Source organism: Sitophilus oryzae, unplaced genomic scaffold (assembly GCF_002938485.1).
Source record: "Sitophilus oryzae breed Bouriz unplaced genomic scaffold, Soryzae_2.0 scaffold_2006_pilon_pilon, whole genome shotgun sequence".
In the NCBI taxonomy this organism is placed as follows: Eukaryota; Metazoa; Arthropoda; class Insecta; order Coleoptera; family Curculionidae; genus Sitophilus; species Sitophilus oryzae.
The window spans coordinates 464,271-490,048 of record NW_022146732.1 but is presented as its reverse complement, the minus strand read 5'-3'; the positions used below and the strand labels follow the sequence as shown (position 1 = coordinate 490,048).

Here is a 25,778-nt window from a genome sequence, read left to right as displayed (position 1 = left end):
TATAGCAAAGTAAGCATAGACCATTCAAATAAAATATGTATTATAGTTTTGATTTCAGGGCTGTTCTTTTATTTTTAATAATATTTTTAAGAAAGGCTGAAATATATTTATTTTTTATTTATTTATAAATATCTCTAAAACTAAAATAATATTTACTCATATCTTAGGATTATGTAAAGTGATCTAAAAGAAAGAAAAAAATACAATTATATACAGGGTGTTCCATTTAAAAAAAATCATCCCAATCCACTCACACATTTTTGAGCCACCCTATAGAGGTTAAAATATTTTCCTGAAATACATCCTCATACATACTTTAGGTCTGTACTTTTACTGTTTTTTTTTCAAAAAAAAAATAGTACGCCACTGATAACATTTTTAGAGTTTTTTTATTTACTCAGTTTATTTCCATGAAAAAATGTCTCTTGCAACTTTCTCCTATTTACACAATTTAAAAGTACAAATCGAATCGTCGTGTGAGATACCGGTATCAAATTCCGATTTATGCGAAAAAAATAGCAAATAAGGTGAAATCTTTGTGCAAAAGTGAATATAAGTGCTGAAGGGGTGTTATGTGAGCTAGTTGTCACATTTTTTCTCCTGAAAGACTAACAACAACAAGGAAAACAGGTAAATTAGCATTTTGTTTTCATTTGCAATTGTACCGAATTTGCTTATCGGGAAGTTTTTTTGCGATCGAACTGTCGACTCCTATATCCCAATTTATTTTTCCCATACGTAGTCCTCTGTAAATATCTGTTAATACTAATACCTGCCGTTGCCCTCACTCCTTTTGTGTGTGTTAGAATATCAAAGTCTCTGAAACAGGCACTGCTAGGGTGAAGCGTGTGTCCCTGTCCGCTATCATTTATAGATAATAAATAACAATTAAATTATAAACCATATTTTAAAATCATGAGTAGAAATACAAAAAATAAAAGAGCAATAACAGAAAGAAATGCAGACCGAGAAAAAAATGAAAACACCAAAGATATAACGAACACCACAATATATCAAAAATTGAGCGAAATGCAAAAAAGTTTGGAATTTTTATCAGAGAAGTTCGATGAAAGACAAAAAGAAAATGCCGAACTAAGACACATACTAAAAGAACAAAAGAAATGTAACAAAATGCTGGAAGAAAAATTAAATACCCTAGAAAAACTCATCGACAGAAATGAAAGAGAAGCAATACAAAATGATTTGGTGATATGCGATATAAGCAAGGATCAGGCGGAAAATATAACAGAAACAACAAAGAAAATTTTCAAAAAACTAAGTTCAGACTTCAACGATGATGAAATAAAAAACTGTTATTGGAAACTCCAAAACTAAGAGAATAACTTCATTGTAGTCACATTAAAAAATAAGGAAGCACGAGAAAAAATATTAAAAGCAAGAAAAACTGTAGGTAGTCTCCAAACCAAAGTATGCCAAATAATAGGAAGAAATAACAACTTATATATAAATGAGCACCTAATAACATTAGCAGGACAACTATTTTATGGTGCCAGAAATTCAAAAAAGGAGAAGAAAGTTAAATATGCATGGGTAAGAGATGGAAATGTATATGTCAGAAAAACTGAAAACAGTGAAAAAATAAAGATATTTCACGGATATAAAGGAATATTTAGATCCAGAACAACAAGAGGAGGGAGGAGGTGGAATAGCTCTATATAAAAAAAAGTAATTTAAACTTCAAAATTTTATTAAACTATGTCATAAATAAAATCGAAATTATAACTGTAAAACTAAACACACAAAATATACCGATAACCTTGATATACAAACCACCACAAGTAAATTTTAACACATTGGAAGACACACTTATATACAAATCCCATATAATCATAGGAGATTTTAATATCAATATTATGGAAAAAGATCAACTAGCACAAAGATATAAAAATATGTATAGAGAAAACAACTATAATATTTTAAACAATACAACAAAACAAGCCTATACTTGACACAGTCAAGACTCAGAGAATTCCATATTGGATCACGTAATAATGAATATTCAAACAAAACAAATAAAACTAAAAATCATCAAAGCAGGTTTATCAGATCATAATGCTATACGAATAAATATCAATAACATAACAAGCAACACAAAGGATTACAAGATATTAAATATAACAAGAAGAGACGAAAGCGGCATTAAAAGGAACCTAGAAGAACTGAAAAATCAAAATATAAAAGATTTTGAACAACTATCGAAAGCTATAAAAGACATAATAGATAAAAACGAACAAACTATCAAAATAAGAAGACGAGAAGAATGCCCGTGGATAACGAGAGAAGTAATAAAAGAAATTAGAAAAAGAAATAAACTATATAGCAAACGTCGCAAGAACATAAATAATCAGATACTCCTTGAAAGATACAAAGAGCAAAAAAAAACAACTGATTTTCTAAAGCAATCAAAAATTAAATACTTCAAAACAATGTTTTAAAAGCATTGCCTAGACTACTAAAAAACCTGGAAATTAATAAACCAAGAATTAGGAAACAAAAACAAGACAAAAAAACAAATAACAGAAATTAAAAGTACAGACGGCATAAAGACCACTAACCAAACAGACATCGTGAATGAAATCAACAATTACTTTGCCTCAGTTCGAAAAATACTAGCAGAGAAACAAATATCGACTATTTATCGACCAAACCAAACCAAATCAAAACTCTAAGAAAAAACATAAAACCCCAACTCAGCTGCAACAAAACAGAGAAATTATTTATTTAGAGAAATAAAGCAGATTATAAGCAAAATGAAGAAAAACAATGCTCCAGGTTTTGACGGTATAACAAATGACTTTAATATTAAACATAGGAAATTTCTAATTCCATCACTAAATAAATTAATTAATAGCACGCTAAAGAGCGGTATATATCCTGAAAACCTAAAGCAGACCATCTTTATACCAGTACATAAAAAAGGAAACCGTGATGAACTACAAAACTACAGACCAATATCATTACTCTCTTCACTCAACAAAATATTAGAAAAAGTAATACATAACAGAATATCATATCATATATCAGCTAACAATATAATATACAAACAACAGTACGTCTTTCAGACCCAAACAGGCACTACATCCGCTGTACTAGATATAATTGAGAATATTACAAATAATCTCAATAAAAAGAAAATTACTGTAGTAGTATTTATTGACTTAAAGAAAGCTTCTGACACCATATCTAAAGACAAATTAAAAAAAACTATTTAAAAAATCGACCACAAAAAATTTGCATGGAAAATATTGAAAGTAAAACTACCATGGCGCCATATGGGATACTGCAAGGAGGAAACCTACCACCGCTCCTGTATATCCTTTATACAAACGATCTCTGCGAACTAGCATTAGATGGCGTCATAAATGGATATGCCGACGATACATGTTTAATATATTTTTTCTTTAATATTTTTTTAGTTTGTCAAGTTATTGTTTAAACAGGTATTTAAACCTATTTTACGGGAAATCTTCAGTGTTACAGATAAAGTGCGGGTCACATTTTTTTTATTGGTTAAGGTCAAATTTGACTTTGGGTATATTTAGTGATTTGACAGAATAAAAGTTAATGTGTTCCTTGTCAATATTTTATATTATAAGAATTATACATTACTAAAGACCCCCACAGACGCTCCTTACGATTAATTGATCCCTTTATAGAGTAGAAAAAATAAAAGATATTGATTCGGAAGAAAATAGGGATTAAATTAAAAAGTTATTAAAAAAATCAATAGCTTAAAAAGTTCTTTAAGAAAAAAAACTAAACATAGTATTCAAAAGTCATAATTTAGCATAAAACTGCACAGCTTCAACTGCGCAAACAGGCATGCACAGTCCGCTTGGGTTAAAGAACTGGGCGTCTGTGGGGGCAATAAAAGCAAACAAGATTGACACTACAATAATAGGAAGTACGGTAACTGCAGTATGCATAGGTTATAAAAATATTATTTGTTTTCTCTCAAAATATTATCATTCTGATGCGTTCTCGGCTTTGAAAATCCTTTCGTTGTATTTCGAACAAACATTAAATATTATCATAGAGTAAAATAATTGAAAGCTTTTTTTGTGTATAAAACAGGGTAGGTACCGTTTAAAAGTCTTGGTTTAGTGATATGTAATTATTGCTTTTTAAAGAAAAGTAAACAAAAATTAATATTTGATAAAAATTATTATTCTATTTTTTTAGTTTTTATTATAGTGTAAAGTTTTTAATTCGTTATCTGTCTTTTGTCTTTTATATATGATATATGATGTTTGGCGTATTGTCACCGGATTCCGTATCGCTCAGGCCTGATAATTTATTTGACACGCTTGGCGTAATTTTTACGTTCTCTAGTCGACAACCCTGGTATCGTTTCACCGCTTCTGTGGAGGACTGTCAACATCGTTTCAAGGCGTCTCTCTGCGCTTTAACCTCACTTTTGGTTTTGCCGGTTGGGTCTGGCGCCATCAGCAACCCGGCTTAGAGAAATTGCAGTTATTTAAATCTTGCTGCATAATCTGAATTAGCTGCTATTTCGAAGCTACAGGTAAAAATGAGATATTATCTTTTTTAGATTCGATACTATTACTGCGTATTTTTAAGGTAGAGTTTTGGATTGGCCCAACTCAACTCGTTTTGGTGTTTGCTGGCAGGTTGGTTTTCTTTTGTCCTCCAGAATGTTAAATAGAAGAAAGGACAGTTTTTTTGTTTATTATTGAGCCCTCGGAAGTATTTCGAGATGGGTTTATTGTGTTTATTACACCTTGGTAGATTTTAAACACGAGTTTCGAATTTTTAGGGTCCAAGGTACGGATAGTTTTCCTATGGACGGGTGTCCACTGTATGAATAGTTCGTCTCAGGTACAGATTGCCCCAGTATGGATGTAGTAAGCTCCATGCTGTTTTGCTCCTGTTCATAAGCCTAGCTGGCAGTTACGGCTATATTGGTTCATGGTATCCTCATCCTGGTCCCTTTCCTTGTATTAGCAAATAGTGAAGCCGCAACCTGAGGCCGAAGTCCCACCTCACGCTCTACTGTTTGAAGCAGGATTGCCTAAAGAACGAACAGCTAAGTTTAAGTTTAAGTCTTAGTTTATGCTTTACAAAATATTTTACATCTCAGTCTTAAATAATATCGTACAGACTGTACACTTAGTGGTTCAATTACTTGTGTCAGATTAGTATTTAAAATATGATTTAGATCTTAGGTTTCATTACGAAGATATATCTTGTAACAGTATTACTTTCTGTAAATATCTATTGCGTGATTTTGTTATCTATTGAGATGAATTACCGGACATAGGTTCTAGAATCTACTGCTTGCAACACCTCAGATTTAACATAGTGTAAAATATAACAAATTGAATAAAGTAATGCTACTTTTTTTATATTTTTAATAGCTAATAGCATTTCTACAGACTTATCTTACCTGCCTATTTTTTAGTTTTGTCAGAGGTTTACTGTTTTGAGTGAAATCTCAAATGAATTGGATAACCTATAATTCATCGTAGGAGGTGGCAACATTGCATTTCTCGCCAAGCGTTATAAACAAAGTTCCCGAAACTGAACAAGCGGCAGTCAAAAGTGTTTCAATACTTTCCGAAAAATATCAAAAAACTATAAAAATTTTCAACATTTTTTTTTTGCAAGAAAAATGCATGGGCTTGTTTGTGGGTTCGAACTATATTACCAGTTAAAATATCTGCACATATTTCTGGGACACCCTATATAAAATAATAACTAAAAATATTATTTTGAAGAGCTACATTATGACTAGAAAACCATAAAAGCTCTTTTCCAGTTAAAAGTTTCAAGTCTGATATATTACCATTTACCCTCGCATTTACCTTAATAGTCACAAAGGAGTAAAAAAATGTTCAGCAAATGAGAAAATGAAGAAACACATTGCTAAAAATTGTATTAATCAATAATAAATATGTAAAAAGTAAAAATAAATATGTAAAAATTAAAAAACACGATTAAGAAAAAGTCGCCTTGACTAGGCTTCGAACCTGCCTTACTACGGCTACAACGTCATAGCAGCGTAAAGTCCTAACGCTTTACCCACGTGGCCACCGAGGACTTGAAAGATTCTATGTAAAATTCTTACTTAAAAGATAATGTTTAGTGAAAGTACTTTTTTATTTATTAACATTTATTTAATTCTGTTTTTAGTATTTGTTCTTATAGCGGCAACATACATACATTATCTGTAAAAATGTCAACTGTCTAGTTATAACGGTTCATAAGATAGACCTTTGTGACAGACGGACGGACAGCGAAGTCTTAATAAGAGGGTTCCCGTTTTTACCCTTTGGGTACGGAACCCTAAAAATGACCGTTTTTGCATTTATACTATTTAAAACTTTTTAACGGTTTTGCAGATATTCGCGCCATTATTACATGTGGGTCTTTGAACGGTAAAATATTAGACGAAAATCATTAGGTGTCTTTGATAAAAATATACTGTTGAAAGTGTCATATATAATATAATACCTCGAATATTTGAAAAACCGTTAAAATTCTGAAATATTTTAAATACGACAAATAATAATTTCTTAATTTTGTATCTAAGAAAAAAATAGTATACCTACAGGATATTCCATTTACGAAAAATTCTTTTATATTTTAGAAAGTTTGGCGTGGAAATTTGTACACCCTGTATGATTTAAATTTATTATATTTATAGCATAGTACATATACTTGTATTCATTTAAAACTTCCCAATATGGCGGACTTCAGTATGGGAGGCTTAAAAAACGAAAATCTCTAGACTGGAATCGACTGTACTTCAAATCGTTCAAATTGATAATCTGTGGTAGATCCAGTTGAACTCTGACACTTGGCTGACATTGACGTTTACGGTTTCTTTTTCTAAATATTTTCATTATTTTTTGAGTTTTTATTCACAAATTCTACTTGATTTTGTTCTTTTGTTTAACCTGCTGTCTGCAGTACTAATTATATAGTTATAAATAATCTTTTCATCGATCAAGAACTGAAGGAATAGGCTGGAAGATAGTAAAAATGTGTAAAACGCTTAAAAACGTATTAGAAAGCGTTGACTCGTCCACAAATTCGTGAAAATAAATTAGTCCAGATGTTTGTAAAAAGGTCTTTAATTACTTTGAGAAGTTTCCTCATATCAGTAATTTTCAGGTTTGTAATATGTATATTATGATAATAAATAGATTAAAACTTATATTTCAGGAAACAGCGCGGGCATTACAGATTGTTCTAAATCAGTTTTAAAATATAAAGAATGTTTATAACAGGTTTAAAAGTTGTATTAGTAGAGAATGGTGGTAATGGAATATTGGTAATGGGACCAAAGATCAAATAACACTTGAAATATATAATATGTACAATAATTGTAAGTAGTTTTTATGAATCTGTTTGATATCTATTGCATTGTTTTTATATTTCTTGAAATATTTATTCTTTTACTTTACAGGATACACAAAAAATAACCAAAAATACAGTTACTCAGTAAAAGCACTTAAGGTTTGTAATAGATGTAGTTAGAATATCAAACACCAAACCAAACCAAAAATGATGTTTTATTTTACTGGTATTCCTCACCTTTGAAAGGAAAGTCATTTCATAAATAAGCAGAAGGAAATTGTATAGTAAATACACTCTATATTAATAATTCTTTTTTATACTATACTTGTTAGTTGACACACTATCACTTACTAGGTATAACATTTAGTACTGATTCCAAACCTATAGTGGTGGTTGTAACATATTCTGATGTGTTTCTGGCAATTTAAAATAAGTTAATATTTAAACAAACATTTCTGGCTTTCCTGACAGGAGTATGAACACAAATTTAATAAAGGTGGATAATGTTCTGATTATTACAGTTTGCATGGATGTTTTTGTATATTGTTATTTTTAATAAAGTATATTTAATGAGTTTTTGAGTATTTCTTTTTCCCTCAGAGGATTGTGTTCTCATCTTTATATATAAATTTTCATAAATTGTATGTTCAAAATTTATTACCTTATAACTTTTTGCTAAAGACTTTGTAGTTGATACAGTTTAACAGTGTATAAAAGGAACTATTTAAATAAGATGTTTGAAAATATATAGCTGTTTTTGCACAAATCAATTCAATTTGTGATTAACTGTACTGAAATAAAAACAAATTAAGCGAAATGGGGTGATCTCAACTATAACATGAAACGCATTATCCTATTTCCAAGTCTTCTATTAATTTCACTTATTAAACAACTTTAATTATTCAACAATCTTGATAATTCTAGGAACTCTTAGATATCGTCAAAAAAATGAAAACAAAAATTCAGTTCCTATGGTTCTTACGTCCCTTTAACTGAAATATAAGAAACAGGGGAGTTCATATTCTCACTGAGAAAGTTTATAAAATACCTTTAAGAAAAATCTCTTCGGATCTGCGGTAAAATACCTTTATTCTTATTAAATAATTTCAATAACCTATGCTTTTATTTATGACAACCTCCTAATAACCTAACTTTAACGTCAACTTGACAATCCTAAAAAATATTATTGTTAACCAAAGAGTAAATCAATTTGTGAATTCGCTAACGCCAACTTATTTTTTATTAAAAAAAAATTACCAATTTTCGTAACTAGGTCGGCTATATATATAGTATAGTATAGTAATATAATATAGTATATAAATATAATAATATATATACTATAGTATAGTAAGTACAGTAAATAATTTTATTAGTAAATTTTTGATTCCATGGCATTTAATAATTTAAAAATGGCCGAAAATGATCTTTTTTTATTTAGTTATTAACAATCTATGAAAACAAATTTAATATCTTTGGATTATGTAAAGTGATCAGAAAGGAAGCCAAAAATGCAATAATATAAGGATGTTCCATTAAAAAAATTGTCCCAATCCACTTTTTTTCACACAGTTTTTTGAAATATATCCAATTGTTCTTTAAACATATAGCGAAAAACAAAAACGCAGTAATCGTTTTAGTTCTTCGCTATATAGTTATCGCAGTAGTTATTAGGTTCATTTTAACCCATGAATTCCATAGGTTAGTTTTTTTGGCTCACCCTAATACCCATACATACACATACATATACACGTACATAGTATTCCGGCTTATTATGAACTACTGATCTGTCTGTCAGTATTTGCGTATTCCGGTATACTTTATGATGTTCGTTTTCCTCTAATTCTTGTAGCCTATATTCATAATTTTTTTTTCAGGGTTCTTGATTTTCGGTTGATTTCAAGGTTCGTTATTATAGAAGTTGTATTATAATGTTTTTTTTTAATAATTCAAAACTGGCCGATAAGAGGGGCAAACTTCCCGACACTCACTTGCAGGACCCTGTATTTATTCCAAAAACAATTTGCCTTAAATTGAAATTAATAAGCAAAAACTTCTTTCAATTTTGTATCTGGCATGATATCATTAATAATTGCAATAGAAATGGCGCAAAATAGTATGGCGAAAAAATAGTATAAAATAAAATATAGATTTTTTTTTCATTAAAATTAAATTTTTTAGTGGCAATAAATTATCGCTTTCTTAAACATTTTTATTAACATAATTTTCCTGGTGGAACAATAATTAACACAAACAGGAAAATCGTAATAAGCGAGACGCGATAATAAAATTTCGAAGAATGACTTTAATTATGGCAAGATTAAACTGGCTGTATTCAAATTCCTCCTCATTATTTTACTGAGCTGCTTATTTATAAGACCGTCTTAAATCTATGTCGGAGATTTAATTGACATTTCTTAAGCACGGTAATTTTATCCGTTATTACGTTGGCCGTTAAAAGAAGCGTTAATTAGTTTAATGAAATAATGCCAGAATATGCTTCAATTAATAAAATTATGAAAACCTCTCTTATGATATTTTACAAGAAATTTTCTTGCGTTACACCAAAACTCTTAATCCAATGCAAGATCATTGCGAATAAGTTGATAAAATATATAAAAAAGCTAAAAACATAAAATTTTAAAGCGTACATTATCCCACACCCAACAATTTAATATTGGAACGCTTACTGGATTTTAGTACATTAAAAAGAGACTGTATGTTATAGTGAGAATAGGCGCGATTCTCACTACTCTCAATACTGTCGAACTTCTTAACTAAAATTTATAAACGGTGTCTCATATACAATTCAGTTATGTTAAAAATTATTAATAATTGTTCGCATATTGGAGTGATATCTGGAGTGTAGGCGTACAACACGAAGATAGAGCGTTCTGGATACAGGAGGAAACTGATAAATGGGCAAACGTCCAACCCATGAAAAACATACAAATTAGAACAGACGACATCCAAACGACATCCATGAACAGACATTATCCATGGACTCAAAACAATAAAAAAACTGGGCAGCCCCCGGACCCGATGGGATTCATAATTTCTGGTGGAAGCAGATATCATCCAGTTACAATGCCCTCGCACGCCAATTTAGCGAATCTCTTATTAAACCTGCGCGTATCCCAGAATTTTTCACTAGAGGAATCACAATAATGTTAACAAAAAAAAGAGACCTACAAGAACCAAAAAATTATAGGCCTATCACCTGCCTTCCAACGGCAGGTGATATAAATACTTACCTCTATAATGATAAAAAAATAGGCGATTACGTCTCGCAAAACCAAATAATGGCATGCGAGCAAAATGGATGCAGTAAAGGGGCAAGAGGATGGAAGGAGAACCTAGTTATAGACACAATCATTACAAGACACGCTAAAATAAAGACTCGAAATGCGTCTGTGGCTTGTACAGATTACCGCAAGGCATTCGATTCCATGCCCCATGCATTCTTGGCTACTTCGTGTGCTAGAAATATATAAAATCGACAAACAAATTACAGATTTTTTAAAACATCTCATGAAGACTTGGAGCACAATTTTACAAGTCAATGGTAAAAATGAGGTTTACATCACTGAGCGGCTCCCTATCAGGCGAGGAATATTCCAAGGAGATAGCCTTAGTCCACTGTGGTTCTGTTTTACTCTTAACCCCCTTAGTAGCATGCATAACAGTAGCCCACACGGATACAAAATAAGTCCTAACACCACAATCACGCACCTTTTCTATATGGACGACCTTAAATTATATGCTAGGGGTCCCCTAACCAAACCAACTTGGCAGCCAATTAGAAACAGTAGCAGCTTTTAGTTTTACTTTACCAATCGTGGTTTCAATGTGAGCCGGCCATTGAGCCGGCCATCACAATTTATTAAATTTTTAAACTGTATATGTTAATTATTGTGTCATGTGGGTTATATTGTATGAGTATATTTTTAAGTTAAATGTTATGTGTTATCACCTGTTATTTTATGCACCCATATTTTAATACAAGTTTGACGAAGGAAATGTACGTTTTGTGGCTTTGAAAAAGGTTAAAACTGAACCGAAACGTTAGTTATGTAATGTAAGTTATGTAATGGAGTTATGTAACACCTCCGAAACCCAGAAAAAGTTTAATATTGACCAAAAGCCAAGAACCCTTTAAATAAAAAAAAGGAATTATGTAATATGTAATTATGTTAAGTAATGTTCCAAGGTAACTAGTACCTATATAATAATTTTATTTACTTTTCTGTCAGTGTTACGTTAGTGTTTATATATTTACATGTAATATATTTTAAGTAATTTCTTATAATCTATTATTAGTTATCTTAAAAATACTGTTTTTCTATACTTAAATATTATATGATTTCTTAGTAGTGTTAAGCTCACTATGACCAGACAGCTAGTTGCTTGTTTTAATTGGTCACACAGAATTTTCCCACTAATACATTAAAACTAAAAAAATTGTCTTTTTATTTTCTTCATCATGAATATTTATATAACTATCATATCACATAATATACAATATTGGATGTATACCGTATACCTATAATTTTCAAGATTTTATTGCTTGGTGTAAATTCTGTATTCTTATTGAGTTGACCACTCTATATAAAGTCGATACTCCATGTTTTATAGTTTTTTTTCGAATAATATTTCACAATACACATTCTATGATTATTGCCTTTTTACTGCTTCCTTATTTGTTGTCGTCTAGATGACATTCTTCTCTCTTCTTTTTTTTTTCTAGTCTGCTACGTAAATCAGTGTCTGACAATTCGTGCCTTTACTTATAAATTTAATTTATTCTCTGACACTCGTCCAACCTGACTATAGTGACTATGTCTTAGTCTCAAAGACTTAATTAACAAAACTAACTTTATAATTATCTACAACAATAAAAAAAATATTCACTCTAAATTTATGATATTTAAAGATTTTAAAAATTTATGAAACGATTCAAAACTAAATAAACCAAAAATAGTATTCATTAAATATTAAACATATTCTTCTAAATACTTCGCTTTATGTGTTTTTCTGTGTCATGGAGTAGAACTTGTGTCACTGTAAATGGTCCCTTATATTTAGTAGCACTTTTCATATAGACCATGTCTCCTATCTTATATGTGATCCCTTTAAATCTATATGTTTATCATAATTTTTTTTATACTTCCTTTGTTCCATTTCTATATGTTCTTTGACCTCTTCTCTCAATTTTCAAAGTCTCCATTTTATATCTGAAAACTACAGTCGCATAAAACTGTAAACAAATTAGTAATTGAATAACGGGGAGAATGGGTAAACCACAATTGGTAGGTTTTTGCAAGTCTTCAATTATAAGAGGTAAAATAGTTTCTGTAATTGTAGCCGTGTTAAACCTATATCGGCATTTAAATTCCCCCTCGCTAAACATTTCTATTGGATTTCCTGCATTCCGTATATATCTTTTTGGAACTCGAAAACGATTTTCTTCTTCCGCATGGTCCAAAATATCCTCAAACTTTTCTAACATATTTAAAACTGTTTAATTGTTCCAGACAAAACGGATTTACTTTGTTTACTAAAAAAGTTAGGTTAAGAAACTATCGGGACTATCCAATCCACAGATCACATAAACTATCCAAAATGACTCTCAAGAGCCCAAGACTGTCTTGGCGTCTCGAGACGCGACTATAAATACGGGCCTTAGTAATATAAAAAAATCCGTATAAATTTCACCGTGAACCAAAGTGACAAAAAAATGCAATAAATTTAACGATATTTCAGTCCAAATACGAGTATATCAGATGTTCTCAAATGAGGACGCTGGGCGTTAATGGGTAATAGTAATCTAAAATGATTAAAAAATCTACACTGAATAAAATTAATTTAAATATTATTTTTGTAGAAATTTAAAAATAACGTAGGAGGTGGCAACATTGGATTCTCTCGGAGCACTGTAAACAAATTTCCGGAAACTAAACAAGCGGTTCTTAAAAGTTTTTAGATATTTTCTGGAAAATGTCAAGAAAAATTTAAAATTTTCAACATTTTTTTGCAAAAAAACCAGTATACTACCAGTTAAAATACTTGCACTTATTTCTGAAATACCCTGTATATAATAAAGAAATAGTGGAAAAATTAATTATGAATAATTAAGTTCAAGGTACTGATTAGTGATGGGAAAAATGATTAATTTCAATAATCGAGTACTCGAGTTTCAAGCGATTTCAATAATCGAGCGATCGCTCGAGCAAACTATCGCTTGTATTTAAAAAAAAACGGTTTTCCACCCATCTCTTTTCACCCATCTCTTGTTGTACACGCCATGCAGTAAGTTGCGTACGCAGAGCACATATTCTTTCGGTGATGAATGCCAAGTAGCAAGACGACTAGTTCGCTTGATTTTTGATTTAGTTTATTTCAAAGCATTGTCGATATAGATCGTAAAATATTGTCACACACATACGCAAAGGATAACGTAGTATAAATTTGCTACATGCAATGTATGCAGAAAATTCGCTCGGCTTTTTATCGCGTATGTCACATTAAAATCGGATTTCAATTTATTTCATTCTAGGATCGCTTGCGTTCGTCGCTCGTAACACGTTCGCTCATAATCGAGCGATGTCGGTTATTTCAATAATCGAGTAATCGAGCGAATTTTCGCTCGAGTTATCCCATCACTAGTACTGATGTATTTTTAACTGCATATAAAATACATAACACAGAATTTATGAATTTAATGTGGATATACATTTTTCGCTACTTTATTCCAGCAGCGCATCACAAAACCCACCGTAAAGATAAGGTAATTACTTTGGTGGTATTATCAAGTAATTCGGTCCATAAATTTGAAAATGCAAGTTAGAAACTTAGTTAGCTCTTTAAACCGGCTTTAATTGTTACCTAAGCGAACAGTTCCTAACAGACTCTCTTGAACGGCTAAAGCATCTTTATAATGGCTCTCTCTAATTTATTGATTTTAAAAAGCGGTTTTACGAGACCTACTTTAAAAAAGTTCGTCGGCATCTTCATTATAGTAGTTGATTGAATCTAAACGCGAATAGTGGACCAAAGCGCATTCTCATTAAAATTGATAAAGTTTCTTATTTGAATTTAAAGTTTAAAGTTGAAATTGTAAGAAAATAACTCATATTACACTGTTTTTATAATTTATTAAAACCGGAATTAGTGGCTAAGTTTAAAATTACATGATTGTTCGCGCTGGAGCATTTTAATTCTATTCATCAATTTTAGTTTCTGTACCCTTAACATAATATTTTGGACGCAAATACAGGCTCCTAGACTAAACAACTAAGGAATTTTGTTTAAGTGCAAACCTAAATTACGTACTAGGATATATTTCAGGAAAATATTTTAAGTTCTACAGGGTGGCTCAAAAAGTGTGAGTATATCGGGAGATTTTTTTTTAAATAGAACATAATATATTGTTATGGATATTATTGCAGTTTTGGCTTCCTTTCAGATCCTTTTACTCTAAACTATATTAGATATTTACTTTAGGTGGTCTATACTTATTTTGATATAAATATCGTAATCTAAAAACATACAGGGTGTTCAAAATCCTACGCCAAAGTTTCTAATAAATAAAATTGTTATTCTTTTTTTTTTTAAACGGAACACCCTGTATATTATTTTTTAATCATAAAAAATGAACAATTTTTGTACTTACAGTATTTCAAAATTTTTAACGGTTTTGCAGAAATTCGCGGTTTTATATTTTATATGGCATTTTCCACAGTAAATTTTTATCAAAGCCACCCAGTGATTTTTGTACCAAAGTAAGTATAGACCATTTAAAGTAAATACCTAATATAGTATATATATATATATATATATATATATATATATATATATATATATATATATATATATATATATATATATATATATATATATATATATATATATATATATATATATATATATATATATATATATATATATATATATATATATATATATATATATATATATATATATATATATTATTTATATTATATATATTATATATATATACCTAATATAATACCTATATACCTATATTTTTTCATTTCAAAACAGTTCTTGTATTTGTAGTAATTTTTTAAGGGTTGAAAAATATATATTATTTTTATTTATTTATTAATATCTCTGAAATTATCGAAATATATTTACTCATATCTTAGAATTATGTAAAGTGATCTGAAAGGAAGCTCAAAATGCAATAATATACAAGGTGTTTCATTTAAAAAATGCATCCGGATCCACTAACACTTTTTTGAACCATAATGTAAAAGTTAAAATATTTTCCTGAAATACATCCAAGTGCATACTTACGTTCGCACTTAAACAGAATTTCCTAGTTTTTAATTCTAGGAGTTACAGATGCCCCACGCATTATTACCAAACCCTGCATGTGTTTTATAGTTATAAAAATCACGACCATTTAGGATTTTTATTATATAAATTTAAAAAGTTTATCATAAAACCATATTTTTGTATCAATCATCATTTTCTTTCAATCATAAATTTTTATTCTGTTGTTTTGCTATTAAGTTTTCGTTTTCCTCTTGCTCTGGTTGTATAAGGCTAGACACGGTTGTCGCGGGGATAAAGGGTGCGGCAAAGGTATGATCAAGTAGGCTGGACACACACAGAAAGAGCAAAACAGTTTCTGAACTCTGAACAGCTCTATTCTTCTCTGAACTGACCCATACGATAACTAGGTAATTATTGTGTTATAGGTGTGTTTCTCAGGTATTTTTTAATATTTATTAGTTTTACATAAGGCAATAGCGATTAAACAATACAAAAATGCTTCGTAAGCTATCTGGAAATATATACCTTTCATTTAGAAAAAGAATAATAAAAATTAAGATTATTTTATGTTCATTTTCTCTTATCAGTTTAATATTTAAACCCTTAATTTAATAGTTTGAAAAATGTTTTAAAAGTTTTCAAGATAAGAAAAAAAAACGTATATCTCCAGTTACTTTCCGTAACTCGTGCTCTTAAAAGTTTCATATGGAATAAAAATAAAAAGAAGTAAAACGGAAAGAAAGTTTTATCATACCTGTTCGACTGATCCATAATATCGTCGCGAGAAAACTCCTCTTCTAGATATTAAATCACTGGCCGTCGAGCTGAAAAAGAAAAAAAGAAACGAATCGTTAGAAATCGTAAGAAATTGCAAAGAGTTTTATTATAAATCTGTGTATTCGAACCGTTCAAGTAGACTAAAAACTCGAAGCCATTCTTCAGCCAAACGTCCGATAACACGTAACGAGTTTCAAGATAAATATAAACTGCAGGAACTTAAATGGAACGACCCGTGCTACGAAGTTGGTTGGTGTTGTTTTAGTAGATTAAACTTATACGGAGTTAAACGCTTATTCACACTCTCGCTTTACAAAACAAAACAATTTTAGAAGATGAGATAGACTAATGTGTAAGAGGAGACAATGTTAAGAATTAATTTCTAAACTATTTATATATTGTTTTATTGTTTTAATTTATTACAAAATAAAAAGATTAAAAGTCTTGTTTAAATATAAGCGAAAATTCGCTCGAGTACTCGATTATTGAAATAACCGACATCGCTCGATTACGAACGAGTGACGAACGCAAGCGATCCTATCGAGCAAATTTGCTACATACATTGCAGATTGGCAATATTTTATCAGTATTTTTGGTAAAATATCTTCAAACAACAGATTGTTCTTTTTATTGGGACCGCATTGTTAATTATAGGACTATACGACGTTATGTGTTACGTAACTGTGTGACAAAATTTTACCACCTACATCGACATGATCAAGCGAAAGTACTCGTCGCTTACGCAGCTTACTGCTGGCGTTACGAGTACAAGTACAAGCGATGGCAACGGCGAAAAACCGTATATTTAAATACGAACGAAATTTCGCTCGAGTGATCGCTCGATTATTGAAATCGCTTGAAACTCGAGTACTCGATTATTAAAATACATCGGTTTTTCCCATCACTAATTTTTAAGAGCGAAATGAACTTGCCGTCAATAATTTGCAATTTTTTCAATTAATTATCATTTCTTTTTGAAGGTATTTTTCGATATGACAAGCCGGCTTTGGTGATTATTGTTAACTATATACTACTATGAACTGCCCATCATGTTCGACGTTTGTGAAATGCTTCCCAGGAGGGTTAGAGGTCACGAAGCGGTCACCAGCTTCTTTAAATGAACTTCTCTTGGTCCTTAAAGAAGAACGGGAAAACATAACGCAATATGATATATGAAGCCTCAATAACAGTATAAACGGACCTATACAGGCAGTTATAGCAGCCAAGGGAGGCCATACAAAGTATTATGGTAGTGTTTACATTTTTTTTTCTGTTTGTGTGATGATGTTTTCTTTAATATCGTTTGTTCTGTTATTGTTATTAATTTTTATTAAAACCCAGGCTGTAACGTTAGTCTTTAAAGTTTTTTTATTAATTTGGTATAGAATATCCAATGCAGCGTATTATGTCGTTATGACAATAGTCACCAAAACCATCTCGTCATATTAAAAAATTACATCAAAATGTAATGATAATTGACAAAATTGCAAATTGATCGTGATCAGTTCATTTCGCTCTTAAAAATTAACCAAGGCATGTATTGACATGATTCAAAAAACAAAATGCTCAGGAGACATGGTTCTGACCGTAAAATTATGTTTCAGGAACATTTACAAACGAAATTATTGGACAGGGTTTTTAAAATTAGGGTAAAAAAACAACCCCTCGATTAACCCTGTATAATATGCCAAGTACTAAAGTTTATAAAGAACTGAGTTAAGAATTAAAGATGATATAATTACATACAATTTGCTAAAAAAAAACTATGAAAATAGGACTAAAAATAACACTAAAGTTAAGCTTTAAATTTGACCAAAAATTTCTCCGTTGCATTTTTTGCATCTGAGTGTATTAAGATCATTTTTCAGATTCTCATCATAAAATAGTTCCTTTTCAGTAGAACGATAATGTTTGCCGAAACATTTGCCGCTTGAATGTCATGATATTGATATCAGTTGCTCTGGAACGAGAATTCACTTAATGGTTCCGGCACACCCAATTATTCTCTTGTAATATAGTGGATTTTTTGGTTCTTCCTTTTTAAGTTAGTGAGAAATACTAGAATCAAGAATAAGTTTAAATGATGACGTATAAAAAATTAATGTAAGATAAACTTAACTTTCTGTACACAATTAGCAAAGTGAGTATGAAGCATATCCTTCTATTTATTGGAGACGCTCAATTATTGTTGAAGCGACTATAAACAATTAATTTTTTGTTTTAAACAACTTTCAAATTTATCTAATTTCTACGTTTCGAAACGTCATTAAGTTTAGCTGACAATAGTTGGCTCAGTCGGTGGGATTTTATTTAATTGGACTCGCTTGACTATTGTTTCGGCATAGCACTGCTTTTAGTATTTATTTATGCTAAGTACGTATATCTACAACTTTTTCGTATTACTGTTCACAAAAACTGGTTATATTTCTTCTTCTAAATATGCCATTCACAATGTAGGTGACCATTACTTTTAGAAATTTATGATTAATTAAAAAAAGAATATTCTTGCACTAATATACGAAATAAACGCATTAAGATCAGTAAAATTAGTGATTAATATCATTCAAAAAGATAAGCACCCGAACGGAATTTCAGCGTATTAAACTATTCTATGAGTATTACATGATTTCGTACATGTTTTTTATTCGAATATTTCATTAATAGGAGCATTTATGAAGTGAAATTCTAATTAAACGGGAAAAATCGACCATTTACTATTTCGATAAATTTTGGCTAAATCCAATATCGGTTTTGCTCCAAATGAGGTTCGAAATTTAAAAAGAGAACGATTTCTTTTAAACTTTAAACGAACCTCTATTCCTGTAGAATAGTTCGAATAAAATTTTTGCGAAATTTATTCATCTCAGAATATCACAGATCGGATAAAATTCAATTCTGGAAATAGTCTAAATCGATGGAAATTTAATATAGAAAATTTAATCCCAGTTGAAGATCTTAACCGAGAAGTAAAATCAAAAATGTTAAAACTTGCTAAGGAATTTCCTCATTTTTTCATAAATCTAGAGGTAGAAATACGATTTTTATCTAGAGATAAGTGTAAAATTAAGGCCGCTGATGAGATACTTGTCTATGCGAATGTGTATAGTAGTAACATAACAACCAAACTTATATGGAATCACTCTTTATCTCTACTAAATTTCTTGCAAGGATAAACATTGATATACAACTTGAAGATAAGGTTTTTTGTTGTAAATAAACATGATAGTAAAGAATAAACGACTGGACTGCCGCGATTTTTTTTTTTTTTGAATTTTGTGTTCAGTAGTAAAATCACGACTGCCCGGTAATTTTCATTCGATCGATCAAAAAAAATTTAAAAAATGCCTTATGTTGGATTAACAGATGTACAGAGTCAAAGAATTATTGTTTTCGCCGAACAAGGAATGCTAGAGACGCAGCAGAGACAGTAGGCATTACCCAGGGTGTTGTGTCGAAAACATATGCAAGGTACTTGGAATTAGGAACACACAAAGATAGGCCCAGATAAAGTCGTTAAAAAGTCACAACTGAACAACAAGACCGCCTTGTTCAATTCCAAATTGCTAGAATAAATCCCAGTGTTTCTCATCCAGAGCTACAAAGACAACTTTTGGCAGCTAGAGGTGTGAACGTTTCAGTTGAAATCATAAGAAAAAGGCTTCGTGCTCGAGGGTTTTACAGTAGGAGAGAGTTACGGATCCCACAGTTATCTCGGTAAACTAAAATTGATCGGTTAAATTGATGCCTTCAACATAAAAACTGGACAACTGAGAATTGACAAAATGTTCTTTTTTCGGATGAGACCAGACTTGGCCTAAGATCAGATAACCATCGAATTCGGAGCCCCAGGAAGACGAGCGAGACTTCAGGCTGCCAAATCTGTACAAAGATATAAAGGAGGAACTGTAATGTTCTGGGAAGGTATTAGACTGAGAGCAAAAACTCCATTGTTACTACTTCAACACGCTATAACGGGTCGGAGATATGTTGATTTGGTGCTAGAACCAATCGTTAGTCATTGGAGACCTGAAATTGGGGACAATTTTAACTTCTTGTGCGATAGTGCACCTCCCCATACCAGCAGAGTGACTAGAGAACGTTTTGAAACGGAAGGTGCTAGTTTTGGACTGGCCTGCATGTTTACCAGAACTAAACCCTATCGAACATTTGTGGGACTAGCTCAAAAGAAGGGTTAGAGCTCGTCGAAACAATCCAGGAAATCTTGCACAGCTTATTGATGCAGCATTAGCAGAATGGGAAAACATACCCCAAGACAACATTGATAATTTAATCAGAAGCATACCAGCGCGGATAGAAGCTTGCATAAGGGCTAGAAGTGGCAACAAGGAACATTAAAATTATCAATTTTCTATTTTGTTTTTGCTTTTTGGCCATTAAAAATTTAAATCTTAATTTTGTTTTAGAAAACAAAAAAATGTCATTTTGTTTATTTTGGGTTAGGTTATTGCTATATGGATTAATTTCCATTAAAAGTCATTGTTAAGGACTGAGTTTTATTCATAAACACAAAATTTTCATACGATTCAAAAATTATGAAAAATAATAGATGACTCCATATAAGTTTGGTTGTGTGTATTTAGAATAATGAACTCAAAGAAAAGATTAGATCCATGCTCTTGAAACTCGATTTTTTATACAATTACTTTTTCTGGACTTTTGAAGTTAACATACCTCTTTTTGCATTTTTTTTCTTTCAATTGCCTTCTTTTTTGGTTTTTATACAAATTTACTTCTATTTTGTAGGTACTTGTAATTTTGTACTATACCTTTGTATATCATCTCAAGTAGCAAAAAGAAATTCTAAAAGGATTGAATTATTTTATAACAGTCGAATAGCGTTGTCTTAAGGACTGCTTGATTTTATTAAGCGTTTGGTTTCGACCATTCTGTTTTTTAATAAAAGTTGTCATATTAAACTATTTTCTAGTAATTTTTACAACGTATCCTATAATGCATTAAACGATAATTTCTTTTAGTATGATATAACACTTAATAAGACAATGCTATATAACAAACATATTATTTTATTAGACTCTTATACCCACCATGTAAGAGTTCTATAATTTTCATATAACTAGTAGTCACAAGATCATATAATAGTTACTTAAACTTGTCTTATTAAAGTTGTATTACGTTGTATGATTTTTTTATTGCGTTAAATGGTATACCTACTTATTTATTTTGTTATTGTTGTTGTTGCAAAAGTAATATCTACGTACGAATATAATCAATCACAGCTATTATGAATTCTGGACAAAGTTGGAAAAAAGTTAACAAACGCAGTGGTAGTTATAAAGAGCATGTAAGAAAAAACTCCTCGAAATTACGGCAAATAATCCCCAGAATTCCCTGGGTTCTCAAAAGCCAAAATCTCTCGGGTTGTCTGGCTTCTTCAAAGCATTGTTGCCACGTTGGTGTAAAAGTTTTACTGTAGTAATGTTTGTATCGTTTTATTGTTGCTTTTCCTTAGGTTGCCGCTCACTCGTCGGGCACGCATGAAATGCATTGCGTGCATGAATCCATGAAAATCTGATCATGTTTGTCAGTTTAAATACTAATTAAATGAGATTTGGCAACATCTATTTGTCACAAATCTCAATATGCCCAAAATAGTTTTATAGTGCCTGGAAATTCTGCGTAATGATAGATATTTATCCTATACCGTTTTATTTTACAACAAAGACATATTTAAGGGATTCATTTATAATAAAATGGTTGCATTATAATTCGCCATGTTTAAGGCAGAACTTTTGTATGGCCTATGTCCGCCATTATATGAAGCAAAATTAAAAACATCAAAATACATTGTAAAATGTTATTTTTGAGAACTATTTTGGAATAAGATTCCCACATACAGTAATAAAGTGTTTAATTAAATTAAAAACAAGAATTTTTGAAAATTTGTTTTATTTTATTGTTTAAATTTATATGTAAACCTTAATCGAAATTAAAGCGCTTTAATTTTTTGCCAAATACATACCTATAATCTACCAGTAAAATTTTCGGCGCAACAAAAATTGTCCCTACTTTTCAAACCCTATTAATGATTTTTTATATTACATATTTGTTGTACCTTCTGGCTCTACCCGCCATTTTCATTGTCGAGTAAAGTCTCCTTTTTAACAATCCACATCCTCTAGATTCATTTTACGACACGCTTAAAATATAATTTGCTCCTAATATTCTTCGGTAAAAAATAAAATACTCTTGTACCTCGCTAAATGATCAAATGTTTTTATTGTTTTGTTTCTTAGATGTGACCACGTAATACACAATAAAACTAGTTTTATAATAGTCATATAATGCTGTGTAAAATAGTTGCATAAGAGTTGTATACCCTTTTTATAGAACTTCTATACTACTAAACGGTTGTATAAAAACGGGCCTTTTTTGGTTGTAAAGCTATCATATTACGGTCATATAGGACGTTATATGAATGAGGTATCCTATAAAAATTATCACATAGCTGTTTATACAACCTTTATAAAATAAAATTTGCTACTTGGGATCTCTTCAAAAAGACTTCCCATCGGTATTACGCCACTTGTATTGTAAGAAAAATTGCAAAATAAAATACACTCACCGGCACGAGACAGGGGCACCTTGATTTATTTTAATGAATCTAAGTACGTCTGTTTTCGATAGTTTGTTTTTTGATTCATCGTAATAGTTTTATTTTTATTGGAGATATTCGTTTCTGAATCGATTTTAACTCAACTTCAGCTTTGAATTTGGGTCTTCATCTACACGCTTATAATATAATGTTTATTGTTTTTGTAATGTCATTCTGGTAGATATAGTTCTAAATTCTAAAATACCGGCTATTGTTGATCATGGTAGAGATCAACTTTTAGATTTAAAACAATATCTGCTAGAGTAACTGGTCCAACAGACAATAATAATATGATCCCCCCCACCCCCATTGACAGTGACTGAAACTATATTTTATAGGTCTGCTGACTAGGACCAAAAACATACGAGAATGTGTTAGTGTTTTGTTCAAAAGCGGATATCTCAAAAAAAATAAAGCTATCGATATGAATCAAGAAACAAACTATCAAGAAAAGATACATCTAAATGATACATTTATTTTTAGATTCCTTGTTTGTTAGCGTACTAAAATACCGGCTATTGTTGATCATGATAGAGATCAACTTTTAGATTTAAAACAATATCTGCTAGAGTAACTGTCCAACAGACAATAATACTATGATCCCCCCCCCCCCATTGACAGTGACATTACATACATCAGAACCACTATTTTATAGGTCTGCTGACTAGGACCAAAAACATACGAGAATCTGTTAGTGTTTTGTTCAAAAGCGGATATCTCAAAAAAAAAATAAAGCTATTGATATGAATCAAGAAACAAACTATCAAGAAAAGATACATCTAGATGATAAATTTATTTTTAGATTCCTTGCTTTGTTAGCGTGCCACACAAGGTCGTGTTTTAAACTTTCACCAAAATATCAATATTTTGTTTTCCCTCGTCTAATTGACAGATCGTAAGATTCATTTTTCAATTTAGAAAGAGACATTAGAAAGTCAAAGAATTTAGATACAAACTGCTTAAAAATAATCAAAATCGGTTAACTAAAACACAATATATAAAACTATAAAATACATGAAAATTTTGAGGTGCCCGCCGTTATTCGTGCCTGTGAGTTTAGTTATTTTTTTTAAACACTGCTGCGTTAATCCAACGGAGACCAATTTGTCGGCAGTTCGAAGACCAATTTGTTAGCACTAATTTACTAATATACAAATTTGCCTAACGGACAAAAAAATGTTTATCGTTACAGGAAGTATATCACTTCCCGTCGTGGTCGGAAACAAAAAAAAACACAGAGAACAAAGAAAAAATATTTATTATATGTAAATACAACTATATAAGAACACTTTTAGTTCAGTCATTGGGGATTTTAGCTTGGAAAAAAGTCCGGAAGTTTTGCAACTTTGCAGGTTTATAGGTTTTGGGGTCCCTAACTAAAATCCATAAAATGCACATTTCCAAACTTGCCGCCGGCGCCGCCATCTTGCCAAGATGGCGCCCAAAATCGGTATTTTGTGAATATCTCGAAAACTATGCGTTTTTGGCGAAAATTTGAAAAGAGCAAAATTAAAGGGAATAAAATTAATCTCTAAAGTCAACCGTTTAGGCACAAAATCCCTGGAAATTTTACAATTTTGCGTAAAATATGATATATTATGTATAGTCGATTTTCCGAAATCAAATGTCGATTAGGGTTCACTAAAACTAGTTTTAGTTTAGTTTCTTTAATTTTGTAATAAAACAGTGGTGTATCATTAATTTGCTCATTCATTTATGAATAATTAATTTTAGTTATTGAAAATGTGTACTTGTTTCCACACCACCCAAGAGGTAAAGTATATGACGCGTTTATTTTAACGTGGTCTCCCCGGAGGCCTACTCCATTAGATAAGTTAAAAACTTTAACTTATCTGCACAAGCCCGACGGATCTGGCTCATTAATGTCAAAGTCGATCTTGTCTGCTGTGCTGGGCTCATCGGGGTGGTCTCTCAATACGTCCAACTAGAGATGTGTCGTTCGTGAATGATTCGTTCACAATGATCGAATCTTTAGAAAGACCCGTGATTGACTCGGTCACCTTACGTGACCCTATCAATCATATGACCCGAAACACAAAATCCTCTCCTGCGTGTCTTACTGAATTTGAACCTAAAACAACGATCGGATCATTGAAGATTGAAATGAAAAACTCTTTTCACGTATTGAGTCGTTCGAATTAAACCCCCGCCCGTTCAATGATCAATGCACACATCCGAGCCGCATTTTAATATCTAATTTACTGTAATTTACGTCTGAAATTGTTTTCACATTATTAGTTAATTAAGGTAGGCATCGCGTCATCGCGATCGCGATAATATTTCTTCATAATGATTAAGATAAAACAATTCATGCATCATTTCATTCAGCGTTCCGAGTTTCGAATGTTTTGAATAAGTTAGGGTTACACTGAAACAGTAAAGCGATCATTCATATGAACGAATCATGATGAACGGGTCATTTCAATGAATGACCTGGTGAGACACGGGTCACGGGAATGAACCGGGTCTTCCCATCCCTACGTCCAACTCTTCATCTTCGGCCGCCAGCGGGATATCTACAGGCCAGTCCAACTCCTCTTCATAGGATTCGTCGAGTGACACTTCAGTGACATCACAGGATTTCCCATTGCAGTATGCACAAATCATTGAACATTTTAATCCTGCTTTTCTGCATCCGCAGCCTTTACCATAGTTGTTGGTTCTGCATGTAATTGCTGTTGGCATTTTTATCCTGTAAGATAAA

General features: G+C 31.1%; 1 protein-coding gene and 1 long non-coding RNA gene across 2 annotated transcripts in view; one reads left to right on the top strand and one right to left on the bottom strand.

Annotated features, from left to right (window-relative positions):
• LOC115883956 (GTPase-activating Rap/Ran-GAP domain-like protein 3) overlaps positions 1-25,778 on the bottom strand; it is a 298,089-nt gene that overhangs the window by 246,215 nt on the left and 26,096 nt on the right. Inside the window, exon 2 of the mRNA XM_030902380.1 lies at positions 16,397-16,466. Within this exon, the coding sequence (XP_030758240.1) occupies positions 16,397-16,466 (70 nt within the window). The remainder of the gene's footprint in view (positions 1-16,396; positions 16,467-25,778) is intronic.
• Positions 7,017-7,248, top strand: LOC115883958. The gene is made up of 2 exons (XR_004050477.1): positions 7,017-7,158; positions 7,210-7,248. It is a non-coding gene; the product is annotated as an uncharacterized LOC115883958 (long non-coding RNA).